This window comes from Artemia franciscana, chromosome 8, assembly GCF_032884065.1.
Source record: "Artemia franciscana chromosome 8, ASM3288406v1, whole genome shotgun sequence".
NCBI lineage: Eukaryota > Metazoa > Arthropoda > Branchiopoda > Anostraca > Artemiidae > Artemia > Artemia franciscana.
In genome coordinates, this window is record NC_088870.1 from 4,100,817 (window position 1) to 4,122,605 (window position 21,789).

General features: G+C 35.1%; 1 protein-coding gene across 3 annotated transcripts in view; it reads left to right on the top strand.

The window, feature by feature from the left end:
* LOC136029891 (protein MEMO1-like) overlaps positions 1–19,686 on the top strand; it is a 52,249-nt gene extending 32,563 nt beyond the window's left edge. The window contains exons 7-9 of one of the 3 annotated variants that reach the window (XM_065708374.1): positions 3,791–3,895; positions 8,942–9,125; positions 17,028–19,686. In XM_065708374.1, coding sequence (XP_065564446.1) covers positions 3,791–3,895; positions 8,942–9,082 — 246 coding nt within the window. In that variant the 3' untranslated portion in view covers positions 9,083–9,125; positions 17,028–19,686. Of the gene's footprint in view, positions 1–3,790; positions 3,896–8,941; positions 9,126–10,471; positions 10,589–17,027 lie in introns of those variants that run through there. The other 2 variants (XM_065708375.1, XM_065708376.1) reach the window with 2 other exon arrangements.
* Positions 19,687–21,789: the final 2,103 nt, after the last annotated feature.

A 21,789-nucleotide genomic window follows, 5' to 3' on the forward strand; every position in this document is an offset into this window, starting at 1 on the left:
GTTCTTCCTCTTCAGAGAACACACTTTTAAAGCTGTACTCCGTCTTGAAATTTACGGAATTACGATTTTCTGACTTGCTCAGTTTTTCAAACACCCTTCTGATCATTGTTCTTGGAAGTTCTGTGGAAGTTTTGGAAGCTTTGGCTACATACAACAGCTTGCTGCCATGAAGAACACCCAATGCAGTCTTTCTCAGAGCGTCTTTGACGAGTAATCCCCTCCCAGTTTTTCTCTGATACTTCCCCATATCCTGCAGCAGAAAGTCAGCCCAATTGATTCCGGCATGTCAAATCGTTTGATAATAGATATATGTTAGCCTATACATCCTGGACGGTAAGTTTGACCCAGGTGTGCTATTTGCTGTTTAAGCCTTTAAAGGCACAGTAAACTTGACTAGGCAACTTCTGGCCATCAAACTGGCCTGGGGAGCTTACATAAATGTACAGGGACTTTTTGCCGATAGGACACCCCTACTTTGTTATCCCGAAACCCCTCCTTATTGTCTACAGAGATAGCTGGCAGACCCTTGCCCCTTATACACGATTATTATGCACTTATGTGCTGTAAAAGTTCACCATCGACTTTGAGTCAAGTTGTCTGTTCCTTTAAGACTAGTCAGTTTAGCTTCGGGAATTATGCAGCCAAGACGGACCCTAGTCCGTCCCAGGGTCTGTCTTACCAACAAATCATGTGGTCCGTCTTATCTGCAACAGGTGCGATCTTGAAAAACTGTCAACAAATTCGCTAGATGGCACAGAATAGCGTTACTGTCAGGTCTAAAGAAAGTACACAGTCGGAACTCTTTGGTAGCAAACCTCTAAAACATAGTATTTTCCAAACCAGAGATATCATAAAATATACTTCATATCAAATTTTTCCGAAGCAACCTCTTAAAACATCAACTTGAATTTTGTTGAAAACTTACCAACCAATCTTTTTGTTTTTCTGGCACGACTGAAGGCTGGATGGCTCTACCTTACTGTCACTATTAGATGGCGGTGCTACCAACCTCTGTATTTCAAAACGCAAAGGTCCATCTTAACTGCCGGTCCTTTTTGGCTGTATCTCCCCCTATATGCCTATGGTTTTGTTGATTTCTTTTTAATAATGTCTTTGTTAAGCTTGAAGGCTAGATAGAGTTGGAAAAATGCGTGATTTATCTATAAAATATTTCCTTTTTTAATTTTATTTTTTTGATTATCGCAATTATTTAGTGAATTTTATATGATATTTTTATCCCTTGTTTTGCGTTAAAAAACTACATTATCCTTCTAAGTTCTCAATTTAACCGTAAATTAAATAAAAAAAATACGTTTTTCAACTGTAAGTTTTTCAACTACCTCTGCAGTTACTGTAACTAATGACGCTAAGTGTATTAAGGTGAAGCTTTTAGGGAACGCTTAAGGGGGGGGGTCAATTAAACGGAGAAACTATGTACCTGCAGGTTTTAAAAGGGTATATAAGCAATAGCATAGGCAGTGCTGCTCTATAATAGCTAGAAGTATCATTGAAACTTTTAAAAGAGCTAACTCGATTCAAGATTAAAGTTTATAGTGCCCTTTTTAAGAGAAAAAGAGATTGGAGGGCAAGCAGCGCTATACCCAAGTCCATTCATTTTCTAAACGCAGCCAATTGTAATTTTGAGACGGCCATTTTGTTCAGCAGAGTAGAACAGTCCGGCGGCTATGTCTCTAGGGATATTGGGGTATGTCAACCCCTTACGATTATGCAACTGGTCCATTATGCTTTAAAACTAAATCAAAAGCCACTATGTATATGGTAACCAATAAAAAAGCTCATCAATTTATCGAGAACTACTGGGGGTTATAATTCGAAACTTTAAGGGGCTACTACTATTGCTGCTTCTACTCTTACAATTTAAATAAATGAATAAATAAATGTGTTTATCCATTTTGTCAAAGAGCATAGATTGGATCTTTTGAGAATTATATTAAGCTTTGTTTTTCAGGTCTACTCGAGGAAGTATAAACTTAAATTAAACAGTACTATTTGTCTCAGGATTCAAAATTGCTGAAAAGGTTTCGAGAATCTACAAATAGCGATCATACTATGGTTTCTTATAGAAAAAAACTGAAAAGAACAACATTCCATGAAAAAGAATATTTTAATAATAAACGAACCAAAATTAATTAAAAAAATTTCCACAAAACAAGCTTTTCAAAGAAAAGTAAGGAGCTCTGTTAAGCCAAAAATTAGATAAAAAAGTCAAATAATCTTCCAAGCGCAAAACTACCCCAAATCACTATCAATAAATAAATAAAACTTAAAACGAACAAAATTACAGTAAATAGCAGAGTTAAACTCAAAACGAACAAAATTAACTTGAATAAAGCTGGCAACCCCCATGTCTTCTCAAGACCTGAACTTAATCTGCGCTTTACTGAAAAACAATACATCTAAAATGTTTTCTCCTTTTTTTCTTTAAAAAATGAAAAATTATTAAAACTTTAACAATAAATGTCAGTATATATTAAACTGACAATTCACGTTCATTTTTTTTCCAGTAAAGTACAAATTATGTTCTGGTCTTGAGAAGGCATCGCGTTGTCAGCCCTACTCAAGTTAAATTTTGCTCTTTTTGAGTTTGACTCGGTTATTTATTGTAGTTTCTGTTCGTTTTGAGTTTTATTTATTTATTGATGGTGATTTGTGTTAGTTTGACTTTATTTCTGCTCGTTTTTGGCTTAGTGGAACTCTTTACTTTTCTTTGAATAACTTGTTTTGTGGAAAAAGTTTTCGAATCAATTGCGGTAAATAGGCCTTAGTGATGAATGAAGGAGAAACGAATGTTTTCTTAATTAATGAGAATTTAACAATCAGTGAAGTAATAGGTTTTTGTCTGGTATCTGGTTCTATAATACCAAAAACTCTGAAAATAAGATTTTTAAAAATATGAATAAGCTAAATAATAAATAAACACTGAAAATAAGTTTTTAAATAAATTGAGTTTAATCGGCCTCAGTGTTGATGATTGAAGACGAAACGAATGTTCTCTTACTTAAAGAGAATTTTACAATCAGTGAAGTCATAGGTTTTTGTCAGGTATCTGGCTCTTAAATACCCAAAACACTGAAAATAAGTTTTTAAAGCAATTGAGGTAAATGGACCTTAGTGTTGATGAATGAAGGAGAAAAGTATATTTTCATTAAAGACAATTTAACAATCAGTGAAGTAATAGATTTTTGTCAGATATCTGGCTCTTAAATACCCAAAACACTGAAAATAAGGTCTTATTGTCTGAATTGATTAAGTAGAAGCCTACACAAGCAAATGTCTTAAAGAATTTTGAGAGAAAGTGAATTCAATATTATTTAACAAAGACTTCCATATTTAGTTTCGCATTTTTTGACAGTAGATGGCACCTAATTCAAAAATTGAAACGTGGGTGAAAATTGGTAAAGAAATAGCTAAAAATACATGGCACCAAATAACTTAGGAAAGTAAAGCTCTCCTCTTAAACTTTTTTTGCCTTTGGGTGTTAATATTTAGATTTTTTATGGTCGAAAAACATTGTCAAGTTAAACTATTTCCTTGTTTATTTATTTTCACGGTTCAACATGGCAATATTTACAAAAACGTGACACTGCCCTAGGAACTTTATAATTTTGAAACAACTAAAAGAAAAAAATTACAAAATTGCGACTTACAGGTAGTAACCTAACATGGGTCTAGGGGGCAAAAACAGACGTTTTATTTTGATGTCCTTGGTATTTTAAGCTTTTGTGTCGCTCTTTAATCCTTGTTAATTTGACTCTCTTTCGTTTTATAGGGTATGGATCTGATAGAATTATTAGACGCTGAAGGGTTTAGTGAGTATCTTAGAGAGACTGGAAATACGATCTGTGGACGTCATCCCATTAGTGTACTATTAAATGTAGGTAGACTTTATTTATACTTTTTTGTTTTCAATTTTATTCCCTATAGATTAAAAACCAAATAATTATGGCTATCGTTATTTGTACGTGTATTATAAATATATAGTATAAATATATGTACATGTATTTGTGCGTTTTTTTTTGTATGTATCTTTACACTTTTCTTTTTTAAATCGATTGTATTTTACAGTTTTATATTTAAATTAAACAACCAAGAGAGATAAAACTCTACAAAAAGAAAACTTCAAACGAGACGTCGGCTAGTAGAGTTGAAAGACTAAAACAACGCGGATATTTTGCGTGTATCCAAACAAGGCGTCTTCAGCACAAGATAGAAAATTAAAAGAAAACTATCTAAAAACAAATGAAAACCACCTCCAATAATAATAAATACAATTGTCGCTACTTATCCACGTAGGGAAAAGCAGCTATTTGGGTTACTTCAATGAGAATCAAAGAGCAACTGAGGAAAAAATATGAAAATTGAAACTTAGTTAATTATTCTGTTGCGAAATAATCCTCTTGTAAGATAACATTGAAGCAACTCTTTTTGGTCTATTAATGTAATATTAAATGTAGTAATTATTAAATGTTTGCTCTTTTTTCATATTGCAGACTTTTCAAAAATATTTGATCATTAAAGCAAGTCAGATTTCTTACAACGATATCTACTAAGCTTCAAAGTCTTGGTTTTCTCTTTTAAGGTTTTTGAATTGTTGTAATCCCTTTTTTAATCATATGCAAATATTTTTGCAATTACTAGCCACCGGGTACCGGTACTTGTCAAGATATTTGCAGATATTTTTGCAATTGCCAGTTTTTTCCTCTTTAAGTTGCTTCGTATAAACTTCTTCATAAATGGCACGTGGCAGGCTTCTATCTATGGATTCTCATTGTGGCTTTTCTTCTAACCGTTGATAATTTGATATCTTTTCATACTCAAGTCTTTTCAAAAATATTTGGTTATCAAAGCAATTTCGATTGCTAACAACGATAACTACTAAGCTTCAAACTTTTGGTTTTATTTTTTAAGGTCTTTGAATTGTTATAATCCCTTGTTAAAATATTTACAAGTACTAGCTGTTGGGGTGGCGCTTCGCGCCACCCCAACACCTAGCTGGAGGGGGCGCTTCGCGCCACCCCCCCCCCCCCCCCCCCCCGCGCGTAATTCATTACGTGCCATATTAGTTACGCGCCATTGTAGTTGTGTCCCTGTGTCCCACCTGTGAATATAGATAGATATATATATATATTTTTAACTACGTAAAACTTGCGAATATACAGCATTCTTGGCTGTCCCATTGTCTGTGCATATAAATAGATATAAATGAACATGCAACATATAATTGTCCATGGGAAAAACAATCTGTATTCAGATCTATACCTCATTATTCAAATGATTGCCCTTGAGCTTTGTTGATGGTGATTGCTAATCGAACATTCCCTGTGTCCCCGTTGTCATTTATATATCCCCCTCTGCCCCCCGGCGTCCCCGTTGCTCTTGTTTCTCTGTGTCTCGGTCGTCATTTGTGTCCCGGTGTCCCAGTTTGTAATTTCTCTTTGAGTGTCGGGGTCGTCATTTATATTCCCTGTGTCCCGGTGTCCCGGTCGTCATTTTTGTCCCGGTCGTCATTTTTGTCCCGGTCGTCATTTGTGCTCCGGTGTCCCGGTCTGTAATTTCTCTTTGAGTGTCCTGGTCGTCATTTATATTCTCTGTGTCCCGGTCGTCATTTGTGTCCCGGTGCTTTGTTGATGGTGGTTGCTAATCGAACATTCCTTGTGTCCCGGTCGCTTTCTCTTTGAGTGTCCCGGTCGTCATTTATATTCCCTATGTCTCGGTGTCCCGGTCGTCATTTGTGTCTCGATGTCCCGGTCTATAATTTCGTCAGTCGACAACTATGACGTCAGTCGACACACAAACATGACGTCATTCGACACACACACACAGACAACTTATTTTTATATATATAGATATTCGCAATTACCAGCCGCCGTGTGCCGGCACTCGGTACGCGGCAGGCTTTTATATAGATTCTCATTGCCGCTTGTCCTATAACCGCAGACAATTTGCTGTCTTTTCATATTGAAATCTTTTTAAAGATATTTGATTATGTCCGATTTCTAAAAACGATATCTACTAAGCTTCAAACTTTTGATTTTTGTTTTATGTTAAGTAGCAGTAAACCCGTAAGTTTCTTCAATTTCCTGTGTAAATCATGTTTTTTTTCCGTTATGGCAAATTTGGTGACTTTTTATCAAGTTCTATGCATCGATCTATTTTATCAACTGGACGGTTTCGTTGCTGTCATATCTATAGGTCGTATCTGTTAAAAACCGTTTATTAAGCTGTTTTTAAAATGCCATTCCAGAATAAGCTGTGTTCAAATCCGTAATGCAATGTAGTTCAGGAGGATCGATGTGGGATTGAATTCACACTGTCCTTATGATCCTCGCTTTAAGAATGACATAGCAAACGTTTTTTTCGCAGTTTTTTGTCAGTAGGGTTGAAGTGTCAGACATGACTTTTAGTTTAAACAGTGACAATTTACTTTGTTGGAACCTTATGTCTACCCACCCTTATTTATGTAAAATGTACGTTTGGATATAAAGGTTTTGTAGAATATTTTTTTGTTTCTAATAGTGCTTTTGTGTGTTTGTGTGTGTTTGCGTTCTTATGTAAAGTGGTTGAAGTTGTATTCGGTTCTGTTTCGTGGTTTGTAGTTTGGCTGCGGTAACTTCCAAAAGGTTACAATGGACGCTAATTTGACAAACTTTTGTTCCTCTAATTTCTGGGGATTTACGAAAGGCTCTATGTCTCTACCTTACCTAACTTCCAAAGTAAACTTTTAATAGTAAATTTAATTTTGCTGCGCCTTAATTCCTAAAAACAATCTTGTTTATTTATAAAAATAAACCCAAATTCATTCTTCCTACCGTCCTATATAATGTATATCTCATAATTTATCATCTTAGAACCAGTAATGCTTTTATTTGTGCTGATTGACAATCCTAATTGTTGAAGGTATATTCCGAGTTTCTAATATTTATACGTATACATATTCAAAGTCAAAAAGCATTTGATACACACACGTTACTGCACGAATTTCACCATTTATTAACTACTACTGACTGCTACTCCTACAACTTATCGCTGCACCAAGCTGTACAAGGCTAGTCGCTCGCACCTCTTCCACTCTAATGTGTTCAGATCTTGTATAAAAACTTGACCCATTTATAAACCTTGTATCCTTAGTTACATTCATCACCTTTGACCTTCTTTTCGCTAAGTAAGACGTGGAGCAGGCTATTCAACTCCACTGTACGCTTACACAAGGATTTCACGCATTTATACGCATTGAATACCTTGTAGTTTTTCTGGCTGATCGTCCTTGTAGGTTGGAATCAGGGACTGAGTGGTTGTACGAGTGGTCGAAACAGTGACACTTTAAAAAAAAAGTGTTCTAACGTACTAAAATTTCAATTTGAATCCACTGTACATGGAGAGCCTAGTTGACCAAGTTCTTCCACCGGGTACTATCTTCTGTGTCTGCTCCGAGTAAACTCCAGCCATGCCTCCTCCCTCTTTTGGCCGTTTTTCAGTAGAATGCTGTTACTCTCTTACTCGTGTTACTCTTTTGAGTCTTGCTGTTATAAACATATCAGTCATTTATAATTTAATTCTTAAATCCTTTATTGACATTTTATCCTTAATTCCAATACGTGTGACAAGGCATATGCTGTTCGACTCCATCGTAATTAGGAAGCTAGTGGACCACGCATTTCCACTGTGTCAAGTGTGTGGCTGGTTAAATTCTAGTCACGCCTCCTCCTTCTTATGGCAGTTTTTTCAGGATAGTGTTGTTCATCTGAACCTGAATTTTTCTGGCTGTTCATCCTTATAGGCTGGAATCAGGGACTAAGTGATGTATGAGTGGTCGGCACAGCGACACTTTTAAAAACAGTGTGCGAATGTTCTGAAAATTCAACCTGAATCCACTCTACATGGAGAGCCTAGTAGACCAAGTGTTTCCACTGAGTACTTTCTTCTGTGCCTGCTCAAATAAACTCCAGCTATGCCTCCTCCCTCTTGTGGTCATTTTTGAATAAAATACTGTTACTCTCTTACTCCTGTTACTCTTTTGAGTGTTGCTGTTATGAACATATCAGTCATTTTGTTGCTGTTATGAACATATCAGTCATTCATAAGCTGATCCTTAATTACTTTATTTACATTTGATCCTTAATTCCAATACGTGTGACAACTTGAATCCACTCTACATGGGGAGCCTAGTAGACCAAGTGTTTCCACTGAGTACTTTCTTCTGTGCCTGCTCAAATAAACTCCAGCCATGCCTCCTCCCTCTTGTGGTAATTTTTGAATAAAATACTGTTACTCTCTTACTCCTGTTATTCTTTTGAGTGTTGCGGTTATGAACATATCAGTCATTTTGTTGCCGTTATGAACATATCAGTCATTTATAAGCTGATCCGTAATTACTTTATTTACATTTGATCCTTAATTCCAATACGTGTGACAAGGCATATGCTGTTCAACTCCAATCGTAATTAGGAAGCTAGTGGGCCACGCGTTTCCACTGTGTCCAGTCAGTGGTTGAGTAAATTCCAGTCACTCCTCCTCCCTCTTGTGGTAGTTTCTTTTTTCAATAGAGTATTGTTCATCTCAGCCTGAATTTTTTCGGCTGCTCATTCTTATAGATTGAGCAGGACTGAGTGGCTACCTAATCAGGTATACATTATAATTCAGGTATAATTACATAAAAACATAATCAGGGACTGAGTGGTTGTACGAGTTATCTGCATAGCGACACTTTTAAAAATAGTGTGCGAATGTACTAAAATTCAGGTTAGGTTAAAATTATGTTTTGGCAAAATAATATTATGTAAGTGCTGATATGTGTGTTTGTTTTTATTCTTGGTTAGCAGTCCTAATTGTGAAAGTGCTTTTTAAGTTTCCATTAATAAGTCTTTGTTTGTATGCAATATTCACAGGCAAGTTGTATTGTAAAATGATTTTTCCTCTCTAGGCTGTGAAGGCCTTAAAAAAATCATCTCAAAATGGATTTCACCCATTAATGAAGTTTCTCAAATACGCTCAATCGAGTCAATGTACAAGCCCAAGTGATTCCTCAGTTTCGTACGCCTCTGCTGCCCTCTTGATGGACTAAATTGGAGCCACTTTGCAATATTTCGTATTATCATTTACTAACGGTATGATTTTCCTATTCTAGCTGAATGTGTCTCTATTAAATTGAACTTAAATTAAAATAAAAACAAATTGATTATAATTTAGTTAATATTAGTCTAAGTTAGTTAGAATTAAACCAAAATTGAAATTTAGCTCGTATTTCTATGCGCTCCTTTCCTTCGAAACGAATCAGTGCAATATTTCGGATAGGACATGAGCAAATATTTCTGCTGTAGGACTAATAGCTGTCTGTGAAATATAGCAGAAATATTAAATTTAAAATAAAGGAATAAGAATCTGACTTACTCAAAAACTCTATAGGACTATTGAACTAATAGCTGTCTTTTGGGAAATATAATAGAAATGTTTAAACGGCTATAGGACTAATAGCCGTCTGCGAAATATGATAGAAACATTAAACCTAAGAAACCAATAAAAACCTAAGAATCCGAACAAAATATTTCCGAACATGTATTTGATTTAAAACAAAGGTCTAAGCTGCATTTTAAATGGAATTTGCGCAGTGTTCGCTATAGCGGCTTTGAGTTTCCTAAAGGTACCGCTCAGTGGAAACCTGTAATCAATTCAACCAAGATGAATTGTTCTGCTGACAGTGATGTTTGTATTTCTACTGATGCTTAGCTGAATCATTATAAAGAGATTTTAGATGTAATTGATTATAATATGCGTTATTTGTTTTACATATCTTTGCCCTAAACTCTTGCCCACAAATGTAATATGTTATTCCTGTTTCCCTTGCGGCTGTTCTAAATGGTGTAAAGCAACTTAAATCAAAAAGGTGAATTACTTGAATTTAGAGTCAGTTGCTTTGATTTCACACCTACAATTGTTTTGAAGATGTATTTGTCATATTCCCTTGTTCCAGATTCATTTTTATTGGGCGCTGTCACTTCTATTTTGAAACGCGGAAAAGAGCCCCTGAATTGCAATTCTTATTGACCAATTACAGTTGCCTGAAATCTTTATAAAGTATTTGAACATAATCTTCTGCCACATATCAGCACAAACTGTGAGCTTGATGGGAATCAGTTCGGATTCAAATGACGTGCAGGTTGTCAACATGCTCATCGCGCATTAGCTACTCTGTTAAAAGATGCTCAGGGATTTGATTATGTTTGCCATTCCCAGCTTTGGCATTCTCTCGCTATATCAGGAGTTAATTTGTCAATCATTTTATTGTTGCGTTTTTGGTATGGTGATTCTTATGTTAGACTGAAGTTAAAGTCACGTGTTTTTGGAAATATCCCTGTTAGGTTAGGCGTTCGTCAAGGTGGAGTTTTATCCCCATATTTATTCAATATGTGCATTAATCATTTGTTGACTAATATCATATCTACCTGTTTTCTAGACTACACAAATATCTCCTACGTTGCTTACGCAGATGATATATTACTGATTAGCAGAAAGAGATCAGGCCTGGTCCACTCAGTTATCTTGTTTCCCGTCTTTTCCTAATATCGGATTACCCCTGAATGCTGGTAAATTTGAGTACCTAGCATTCAAAGTAAAATCACCAGCTACAGTTTTTGCATTGCCATGTGGATCTTCTTCTCTTCGATGTGCGAATGTTATTAAGTGACTTGGTATCCGTATTTGCAGTACGCTCTCTGGGCTTAGTGTAAAAGCTCTTGTCGACATTAAACAAAAGCTTCAGATAGGCTATGGTAAAGTGGTCGCTAATCGTGGTCGTTACTCACGTTGAGCCCGTCTTTATAGCACATTTTTTGGCCACTCCGTTTTATTTATGTCTGGTATTTATCCACTGCTCCAGAAGAAGCAACTAAAATCAATTCGAGTGATGTACTTTTGGTACCTGAAGTACCTACTTAATTTACCTCGTTCTACCGTAATCATGCCATTGTTAGTAAATACGGTGCTACGGATATTACTGAGTCATTTGAAAGATTAAATACTGTTTTAGCTGATAATGCTGTTTTTTCTGTAGGTTGTTTCCACCGTTAATTAGATTGTTTTTCCGTTAGTGATTGTGTATTATATTTTTGTATATTCAAGTTTCTTCATGTTTCTTTTTTCCTAGTACTCCGCTTGTGTTTATTGTTTTTTTGTAGCGGGTTGAAATAAATTATTATTATAAGAGTATAAATTACTCAAAACTCTATAGGGACATAGGGCTAATAGCCGTAAGAAAGGCCAAGTTTGTGGTACGGTTGAGACTGATTCACCTTTCTCTATTCTCCCTTAAGCATAGGTGAAATATTATTCTTCAATATTTTCCATGGTGAATTATTCTGTCTACTCCTGCTTTGACCGCCTCCTGTTTTTGTGTCTTCTGTCGAAAGTGCTATAAAACGGCTAAAGTTTTCATAGACTGATCTTGATGGTGTTTCAGGTAACCATCATTATTCTGAATGTGAACTGTTGTTATCGCATCTTCAGTTTCTTTTTTAAATGCACCTTTGTTCCTCTATTCTACCTGACAGATTTTTATGCGGTATGATAACTTCAATATTTATAAAGTTAAATATCCCCTTGATTGTTCGTTATGTCATGCTATTGCGGTATCTTATAACCTTTTTAAAGTTTTTGGATGTATTCCTCTTCCTTATATTACTTGTGGTGCTGGTAAACTGTGGTAAACTGGATTTAGTATATAATTTAATTGGATCGCGCAGCAAGTGAAATTGTCTACAGTATTAGATTAAGAATTATTAGTAATTTTCAGCATTCAAAGAGTATAGACGTTAAGCTTAATAAGACATTAACGTAACCCTGACTGCCAAATTGGCAAGCAGGAGAGGGGTAGTACCCCGTTGCAAGCGCCATTGCACTAACTGGGATAGCTTTCCTGAAACTGCAGCGATAAGATGAATGGGGGCTGACGCTTCCCTTGTTTATTGGGGTGCTTAGATCGTGGCTATGTCGTTAATAGCTCTCTCTGAATGTTTAATTTTAAGTTGTACACCTGGCTTTGGGCTGCGAGTTTGACGTCATGATGAGTGAATATGAATATGTGTATACGCCTGTTCTGAACTGTATTGAAACGGCGTTGCGTCACGAAGATGGCGCATCAAAAGAGGCCGCTGTGATAACAATAATGAAATTTTTCTCAAAGGAGCTGATTTCTGATAATCATGCGCATATAAATGAGATGGCAAAGCAATTTGACGAGGATTTATTACGGAACGAGAAGAGCCCAAATTATGAAGGATATACTAGCCTCTAATATTTATAAAATCCTAAAAGTTCTTGGTATCTACACCTGACTTTATGTTTCGCTTTACTGTCTGGAAAGTACCTGAATCCCTCAAGATGTGATAACCTCCTTGTCATTGAAAGTCAATGAGTGTATCGATCAAATGAGCGGTTTTTTAAGCCAGTGCCAGGCCTCTTTACCGCCATCTAAGGAAAGACCTCTACTGCCATCCTTCTCGAGATTATTACACCGTGTATCTTTCTCGAATATCGCCCAGGATGATATGATGTCGTGTGCTAAGCAGAAAGACTTTTTGACCCAAATACTCCGATAGTGGTAGTACATTTAGAGTCGAACAGACCAAACCAGGATTAATAGCCTTTATGGAAAATCCTAAAGCTGCACAAGCTCTAATTGATTCGCTCAAGACAAAACCTGAAGTGAAAATGTCTTTTAGACAGGAAATTATTTTATCACTACTGAATTGGTCCCACTTAGCACTTCGGAAGCAGACATTACTAGTTCAAACCCACAGGGAGGGTCAAACTGATTTTTTCGCATAAACTGAACTGTGATCTTGGCCTTAAGTCCGGCTTGAAAGTAGAGCATACAGTACTGGTAGTCTTTGAATCTAAGGCTATCCCGTGGAGGTGCTTCAAATGTCTCTCTTTTGATAATCTGGTTAAGGACCTCACCGTTACTCAAAAGTGCTCTAGGTGTGCCCTTGTAGTTCATTGCAAATTAGACGTACTCTCTGTCCACCTAGAAAATGGAGTCATTCCAGTTTTAACCTTTTTGTCCTGTGGTGGGAAAAGCTATCGCTAACGCCAATACCACTTCCACCAGATAACGAGAGAAATTTCTATCTTTTCTCGAAGTATTTTTGGACATAATACTGTTAAACTGGAATATCATTGTGACAAGTATGAAATAATATGCGTTCAGGAACATTTACTTACTGCAGAAGACTTCGGTCTTTATGAGTGTTTCCAACGCAAATCTGTGTTAATTCTTGAGGTCATTCGTCCGAGTGGCTGTGGCAGACCCAGTAGCCGAACTGCTATTTTAATGATAAGAGCCTGCTTCTGGAGAAATTGGAATCATATGATTTCTACATAGCTTCCCAACTCGAAGGTCCCAGCATGTTCACCATCACTAATGTTTATTTCCCCACCAATTATAACTCTATCCAAAGTGAATACGTTTTTCCGAGGCATACAGTCGCCTTCATAGACTTTTGCTTCATTTGGGTAATACCCGTTACATAGTCGACGGAGATTTTCAATGTGGCCCAACTAAGAATGGAAAATTTTCTGTTATTGTGTGCTCATGTCTGACGAGTGATACGGTTGTTAGTTTAAAAAGTGATGTTTTTACCTATATATACCTACATAACCCAGGTAACACCTCCAATATAGATCATGCTGTCTCTAACTTAGCTCTTGCTTCGAATGTTGCATTGGATTCGTAGCACACATTCAGCGATCACCTCGGCTTGTCATTTAACATTAGTTATTTGCTTAATACTAGGACAGACCTCCCGCACTATTACTACAATACAGAGTGGGAAAAGGTTGATAAGATTCCCTGCCAAGATATACTAGATGAGACACTAAAGAAAATTAAAGTGCCGAACCAGGTTTGGCTTCATGGTGTAAGTGGTAGCATTAGCCTTAGTATATATGCTGCTGAAATTGTTCATGCTACGGAGTGTGGGGAGGCAGCCTCCATCCTGGTTGGTAAAGTGAAGAGAGGTACCCGTAAGTTTGGTTGGAGTCATGATCTCAGCTTAAGCGCAGCTAAAAGACTTTCAAAAATGTGACATTGCATTTGGTGTGATTATGATAAGCTAAGATCTGGTCTTCTATTCAAGTTTTTCAGAAAGAAGAAAAAGGAGTACACCGAGTCTATCAGTGACCTTAAAGCTAGGGAAGCTGAGCGTGTCTCTGCTGAGGCTTTTAAAAATCCAAGCGTTCTTAGTAAAGCGAGCATTGGTTTCCTGAAGGGCAATGGTTTCGCCATTATTCTGCTGTGTTTGGCTCCCGTGATTCAAATTAAGAAACTGGAAGTAATGCCTTATTAAAAAGTAGGCCGGGTTATCTATTGCATACACGTAACATGCTTCTTGTTACTAAAAGTGAGTTCGTGCGTTTAATCTGGCTTTTGAGACGTCGTTGAAGTTCCTTTTTGAGACGGTATCACACCCCACCACCTTCAAAACGCAAGTGCACAACTGATTGAGCATCTGACACTTATTTCAAATGTGTATTGATACAGGTCAAGTACCCAATTCATTTCGTTCTGGCGTAATAACGACTATTTTAAAAAAAGGAAAAAATGTTATTTTTTTAGTAGTTACCGCCCTATTACTGTTTGTACTGTTTTAAGCGAGGCTCTAGAAAGCCTTATCCTGTATGAAATGATAAACGCGTGCTAGATTATAGACAGTTTGGTTGTCGCAAGCATCTGAATTGTGCGTTTGCTCATCGCCTACTGAAGCTAATGCTGCAACCGTAGTAATATCGAGAATTCGGGAAATCCTGTATATTTGTGTAGTTGGATATATAAGCAGCATTCGATTCTGTAGTCAAATCAAAAATATTTTTGACTTTGCTTGATTTCGAAGTTATATTGTTGCATTGTTTTCATATTGGTATAGCCATAGTTATGTTAGGGCTAAATTTGAAAAAGGTCTTTTAACTCGGCCTACTCGTCTTATTAAAGGACTCAGTCAAAGAGTCCTGCTACGTTTAACATTTTGACAACCAATATAACTAGGACTATTAATGGTGCAGTTTATTGACTTTTGTGATTTAAGTTTGATTTGCAATGCAGATGACGTCCTGCTTGTCAGTTCGAGTCTTTCTACTTTACAGGAAAACCTTGATTCTTTGATTTCTGATCATAACCGCCTAGGATTTCTGATTATAACCTATAACCCATGTTAATCCTGCTAAGACTGAATTTCTTGCTTATAATGCCCGAGGTAAAGCTATATCTGTTATGGTAGCTGGTAAACTTATTATAGAGTCTTCTTCAATGAAATACCTCAGCCTCTTTTATGGTCCAAATAAGAGTAGTACTCGTATTCTTACCGTTGAACATGCCGTACCAGGTTTTCGCGCCAGCTATGCCAAACTTTCTGCACTGAAGTATGGTTATAGTAGTGCTTTCTAAACTATAGTGCCCCAGCTCTGCTTCACGCACCGTATATTTCGCCACTTTGGAATTTTCTGTCTAAAACTGAGCAGTTAAAGGTTCGATCGGGATTTTGCCGCTATCCAAAGTTTTTATTAAGATTCCTGCTGTATTACAGGAATAGTTTTATTTTGCAAAAATATTGTGTTCCTCACCCCTTTGATGATGTGCATTCAGAATAGAGTGCGAGGTGTTTAAGAGAAGTTTAAACCGTTTACTTCATTTTCTGCCATTTAACATTATTTACCAGAGCTGTTTGGATTAATTTTGTATTATCTATTTTCCTTGTTTAGAAGTTGATTTTTTTTTTTTTTTTTTACTCCGCTCCTTTTTTGTTTGTTGAAAGTGGGCAAAAATAAACTTATCTTTGTGCACTTGGTATTTTTAAAGCCTTCAATTCTATTAAGTGTTTTCAGATTTATTTTCTTTATTCTCTAGCTTGTTAATATTTCCATCATTTTCCTACTAAAATCTTGGTACTCATATTTATTTCCTAAATCTAAAGTTAGTGGCTTTGTTTCTGATTAATGTATCCCTTTTTGAAGAAGAGCTTGACAGAGAGAAGTTCTGTATCCTAGTTTGTTTAAATTAGCAATTTTTCGGAAACTTCTGAATATACACTCCCTTCCACATTCTAGCCTACGCTGGCGATCTTTTAGCTGTTGGTAGATATAAACAGGTCCTTTCAAAATCAGCACGTCACAAAAGTGGAGCGTTTGCACGTATTGGCCTTTAGGTGAACGTATATAAATGTGAATTTCTGTCCCTCTTCTTTCCTCTCCCCCTCTTTGTAAAAACCCTCCTGCTCGTTTTCTATCGTTGGGTATTAACACTACTACTAAACTATGTTCTTTTCGCTTGTAACTAGTTTCACTGTGTTCAAGATTAGGGTTGGTTGCTTAAAGATTGTTGCTAATAGAGGGAAATATAACCGTAAAGTTTATGTAAGTAATGTAATAAACCGTAGCAATACCGCTAAATTACAGCTTATAAATTTATAGTTTATAATAATGTATAAATTATTTTCTGTTTTTTTTTGCGATCATTCAATTTTTAAATTTTTTATTTCAATAAAAAATTGAATAATTAATAATTAATAATTAATTAATAATGAATTAATAATTAATAATTAATTTCATTATTAATTAATTAATAATGAAATTAATAATTTCAATTTTTTAAAGCTTTACACACTGTTGAAAAAGAATGATGTTTTTTCTGTTCGCAATCGCCATTTCTGTTTCTGTAAATTTTCGTTTTTTCTTCCGGCTTGGTATTGTAAAACGAGGATATTAAATACATTTTAAATCAATGATGTTTAAGAAAGTTTCTAAAGTGAGTTTAGAAATAAAATCAATTTCTTGTTTTTATTTCTCTATCTCTCCCTTGCTACACTGTATTCATTGTATTTTTAGTTAAGAAATAAATTATTAGTGTTATTATTGTTGTGTAAGTTTGGCCCAGACTGGAGAGAGGTAGCTGGAATTCTTAGGTATTTTTAAAGATCTACAATAACTTGGAAATGTATGCTAATATTGTCTTTTATTTACAGGATTAAGGATCTACGTAAAGGACCTACAGTAAAATTGAAACTGGCTTTTGAGTTTTTCGTCGTTTTTTATTTTTATTTTGCTAAAGTGCACTAAACACAATTTTAAACTAGGCTATACAGTGTTCATCAGCTTTTGCAGTGCTTAGTTTATTGCGAGTAGTTTTTCATGATATTTTAAAGGGTTTGAGCCATGTCGGAGAATTCATTTGATTAGTGAGGTTTTGGGTTTCATAAAGATTGGTGTGAAAAAAGAATTACGTAGTATCTTAAAATGCGGCGGTGAAAATTTGCCAATGGACAATAGTACCAATTTTTGAACGTGTGTTTTTGTTGCTGTTTTTTTTTCTTAATAAAAAGCATTGGCGATTTAAAATCTAAATCATCACCCTCCTCTGCAAGAAAATCCTCTTTTGGATACGACCATAGAAAATAAAAATGTTTCATAATCTGGTTAGCTGAAAACGGAGATACTTGGAAAACAGGAACGTATGGGTGAATTTTTTATACAAGAAATGCTCAGAACTCTGATGAATTAATGATTTCTGGGGGGCCTGGTCACTGCACCTCCGTCAACTTTGTACCTCCCTGTGTAGAAGGTATCATGTTTTCAACCGATCATCTTAAATTTTGGTTTAAAAATGATGTGTTTTTTTCATGTCAGTTTGTGTTTTTTTCGTGCCTAGATTTTAGGATCAATGTTAAGTATTGCTAGTAGTTAACATTTTTAGTCTGAATGTTTATTTTAACATTAATCCGGAAAGCAATATTAATGATTCTGAAAGTGTTCTAAAACAGGGAACCGATTTTTGACACTTATAAATTTAAAATATATCAAAATAAACGACATAATTGTAAAAATAAGAGATTTTAGTGTTATTGAGAAATTCAGTTATTCATTAATAAGGTTATATCCTAATTATGTTGGTTATACTTACGAAAAAAGAATAGGGAAAGGAGAGAGTATATAATCTGCTTTATCCTAGATAAATACGTTAATCCATGATAGGGCGTTCGAACAGTCGGTAGATTATCCGGAAACCGGTCTTTATCAATCCCGTTATGATTGCTGATCAAGTTCAGTTGCAAAAGTTATCCGATTCAGGCACATAGTCATTTGTTTCATTTTTTTATGCGATTTGGCTCTAATCCGATATGAAGTAAACTAATGTAGTTCGCTATCACGAACGTTATCGCTGGTCATTTTTACTGATTGTCTGACCGACTACGATCGATAATTACATCACCAGACATCGGCTTATCGATAAATGTTATAAGATTACTAAAACAATGATAAAGAGTTCGAAGTTCTACGCATTGAGCATATAGTTTTTACAGACTTTTTCCCGTAATTTTTACAGTAGATTTTGAAGCAAAATTTTGCTTCTATTCTTACTTTGCTTACTTTGATGTCTAATTCTGTGTTTTCCTGTATCCTTTGATGCAATACTAATGATGCATTAAAAAATATCCTTGGAATTTCTTTCTCTCAAAATTCTATTTTGAAAGAAAAACTAAAAAAGAATAGAAAACATTTAATGGCAAAATTAAAGGTTATTTAACTCAAAGCACAACAGTACGTAAACAGTTCACGCTAAGTACGTAATTTTCAATGCTAGTTGACAAAGTTAAGCTACGTTTAGTATACGTTAATTTATTTAAACAAGTAATTTCACACTAGGCTCATGTAAAAATTCATGAAGCTATCATAATCATCGTCTAAAATCATCAAATCATCATAAACAAACTTTTTGGTTTATTTTTATTTTTAGCTTCATTTAAAAATAAAAATATGGGATGGAGATGGAGATTCATCCTTCTATCAAGCGTTAAAGGTTTTCTAGAAAAAGTTTACTAATTAATTGTCAAAATTTAGTCCCTTATCCTGAAGTTCTATCTTGTTGCTACTATGTTGACTAATTGACTATGTTGCTACTCTTGTTGCTACTATGTTGACTAATTGACTATGTTGCTACTAAGTTTACTAATTAATTGTCAAAATTTAGTCCCTTATCCTGAAGTTCTATCTTGTTGCTACTATGTTGACTAATTGACTATGTTGCTACTCTTGTTGCTACTATGTTGACTAATTGACTATGTTGCTACTAAGTTTACTAATTAATTGTCAAAATTTAGTCCCTTATCCTGAAGTTCTATCTTGTTGCTACTATGTTGACTTTTCGTAACCTAACATAAACTTATGTAACATAAGATTTTTTTTGTAGAATTCGAATCTACCTGGAATTGTCAACGACATGGACAAAAATATGCTTATTAATTTTTCATAACGCAACGTTAAGTCTTAAATTATCCAGTGTGAAAGGTTTTGCGGCGTAGTGTGAAAGCACCATAAGCAGGCTGTCCAAGATTAAAGCTCGTTATGCATGTTTCATTCTACTTCAATAAGTTAGGTATCTAAGATTATTGGGATATTTCATATAGTGTTGATTGCTGTTGTGTGATGATTTTCGGACTCCTGTGCTCTCATTTTCTCTATAGTTCATAAACATCAAAATGTATTTGAAAATAGTTCTTTTGTCATAATGAGCTTTGATTTTGGAAAGCTGCGGCTTTTGGTGTGCCTCTTTTCATATTGTCATCTTTGCGCTGCTTTATTTGATTGTTTCACACTTGTTTAAATAGAACTGTTTATTTTTTCGTTTCTATTGTCTGGTAGAATTGTGGGTTCCGTGTTGTTTGCTTTGATTCAACCATTATCATTTTTCTAGAAATTGTCAACTTCAAACTGCACTATTTTTTTTTCATAACGGCCCTTGATTTCATACAGGCTCTGCATTTTTTTTTTTTTTTTTTTTTTTTTTTTTTTTTTTTTTTTTTTTTTTTTTTTTTTTTTTTATCGTCGGCTTTGGGCACTGTATGTGGTCATTTTAGATTTGATTATTTAGAACTACTGTGTTATAAGTTCATTATTTTTTTTTTATAAAAAAAATATATATTATATTTAAATTATAAATTATAAAATATAAATTATAAATTATATTTTTATTTTTTTTGGTAAATTTGTAGTCTCTCGTGTCGTTTGCTCCGATTTAAACATTAATACGAACTGTCATCTTTCGTAGAATATGTTGATTTCAAACTGTATTTTTTTGCTATAACGTCTTTTGGTTTTATGCGACTACAGCACGCTATGCGGCTCTTTCAGTTTTGTCATCTTTTGGGTGCTAAATGTGGTCATTTTAAATTTGGTTATTTAGAACTGCTGCGTTATTAGTTGATTATTCGTTACTGTTGTCTGGTAAATTTGTAAACTCTCATATTGTTTGCACGTATTCAAACATTAATGTGAACTGTCATCTTTCGTAGAATTTGCAACTTCAAACTGCATTAAATTTTTTTTTTTGCCATAACGTGCTTTGATTTTGTACGACTACAGCACGCTATGCGCCTCTTTTAATCTTGTCGTCTTTGGGACGTTAGGGTATGTAGTAAAACTGCATTAAAAAAAAATTCGCCATAACGTCCTTTGATTTTATACGACTACAGCACGCTATGTGCCTCTTTGAATCTTGTCGTCTTTGGGACGTTATGGCAAGTTGTACAACTGCATTAAATTTTTTTACCATAACGTTTTTGATTTTATACGACTACAGCACGCTATGTGCCTCTTTTAATCTTGTCGTCTTTGGGACGCTATGGCAAGTAGTACAACTGCATAAAATTTTTTTTTTACCATAACGACCTTCGATTTTATCCGACTAGAGCACGCTATGTGCCTCTTTTAATCTTGTCATCTTTGAGATGTTGTATATGGTAATATCATATTTGATTATTTAGAACTAAGGTCGCTTTTCAAACTTAAAGAAACTTGCTCTTATAAACTACTTTTGTTTTGAATTCACGTCCAAGTGTCCTTCATGGAGGTAAGAGGTTTGAAAGTTTCTACCATGATTTCTTTTTTTTTCTTTGTTTCATGTGAGTGATTAGAAGATTGATGTACGAATAGACTGAATATAAACGTGAAAAAAAGTTTCTTTTGCCTATATTCAAAAAGCCAGGCAGACATAACGTTCTAATAGCGTATTTGTGCGAACGGTAAACTGACTTTTTTCAAAATGATAATGTTTTTTGTTAAACTATGCTAATTTTTAAAACTATAATGCAAAAAAAAAAATGTTTGTAATTTTTTTTTGCAAGTCCGGTAATTAAAATGTTCAGTTGTTTTTACATAGAAGCTTAAGGAAGGGATTGTAAATGATGTTCTAATCGAATATTCTAATAGAAACAATTACTAGGATAAGAGTTGGGGGAGTATACATCCAACGGAATTGAATATAGTTGTTGTATCATGAAAAACGCAAAGTCTGTTCGGTCTGTAAGGGAGATTGATAGCAAGGGCATATCCTAAGATGTGGGAGGGAGGAGTGACATAACTGAATGTGCATCTTCCTCTCCCTCCCCAATATCGTTCGGGCTTGTATATAGTTTAAGACAACACTAACACCTTGGTTTTTTGGCTGCGTTATCTTACAGTGTTGTATTTGGTCGTCGAAGTAATAGACTAAATGTTGTGGAGACCTAATGGATCCCTTAGCTAACTGTCGGGACACATGGGAATTTGGTCTGGGGAGTGGAGGGGAGGTATAAGCTCATGTGTTTTGTGTTCATTTTCACTGTCGTATAACTTTCAGTAGGAAGGGGGAGAGGGATTTTGTCATATAACCCCCCCACCATTCAAATATATAGATAGTTTCTATTCAGCGTGACTGCCTAAATTTGACCATAGCAAAAATGGCTAAAGGTC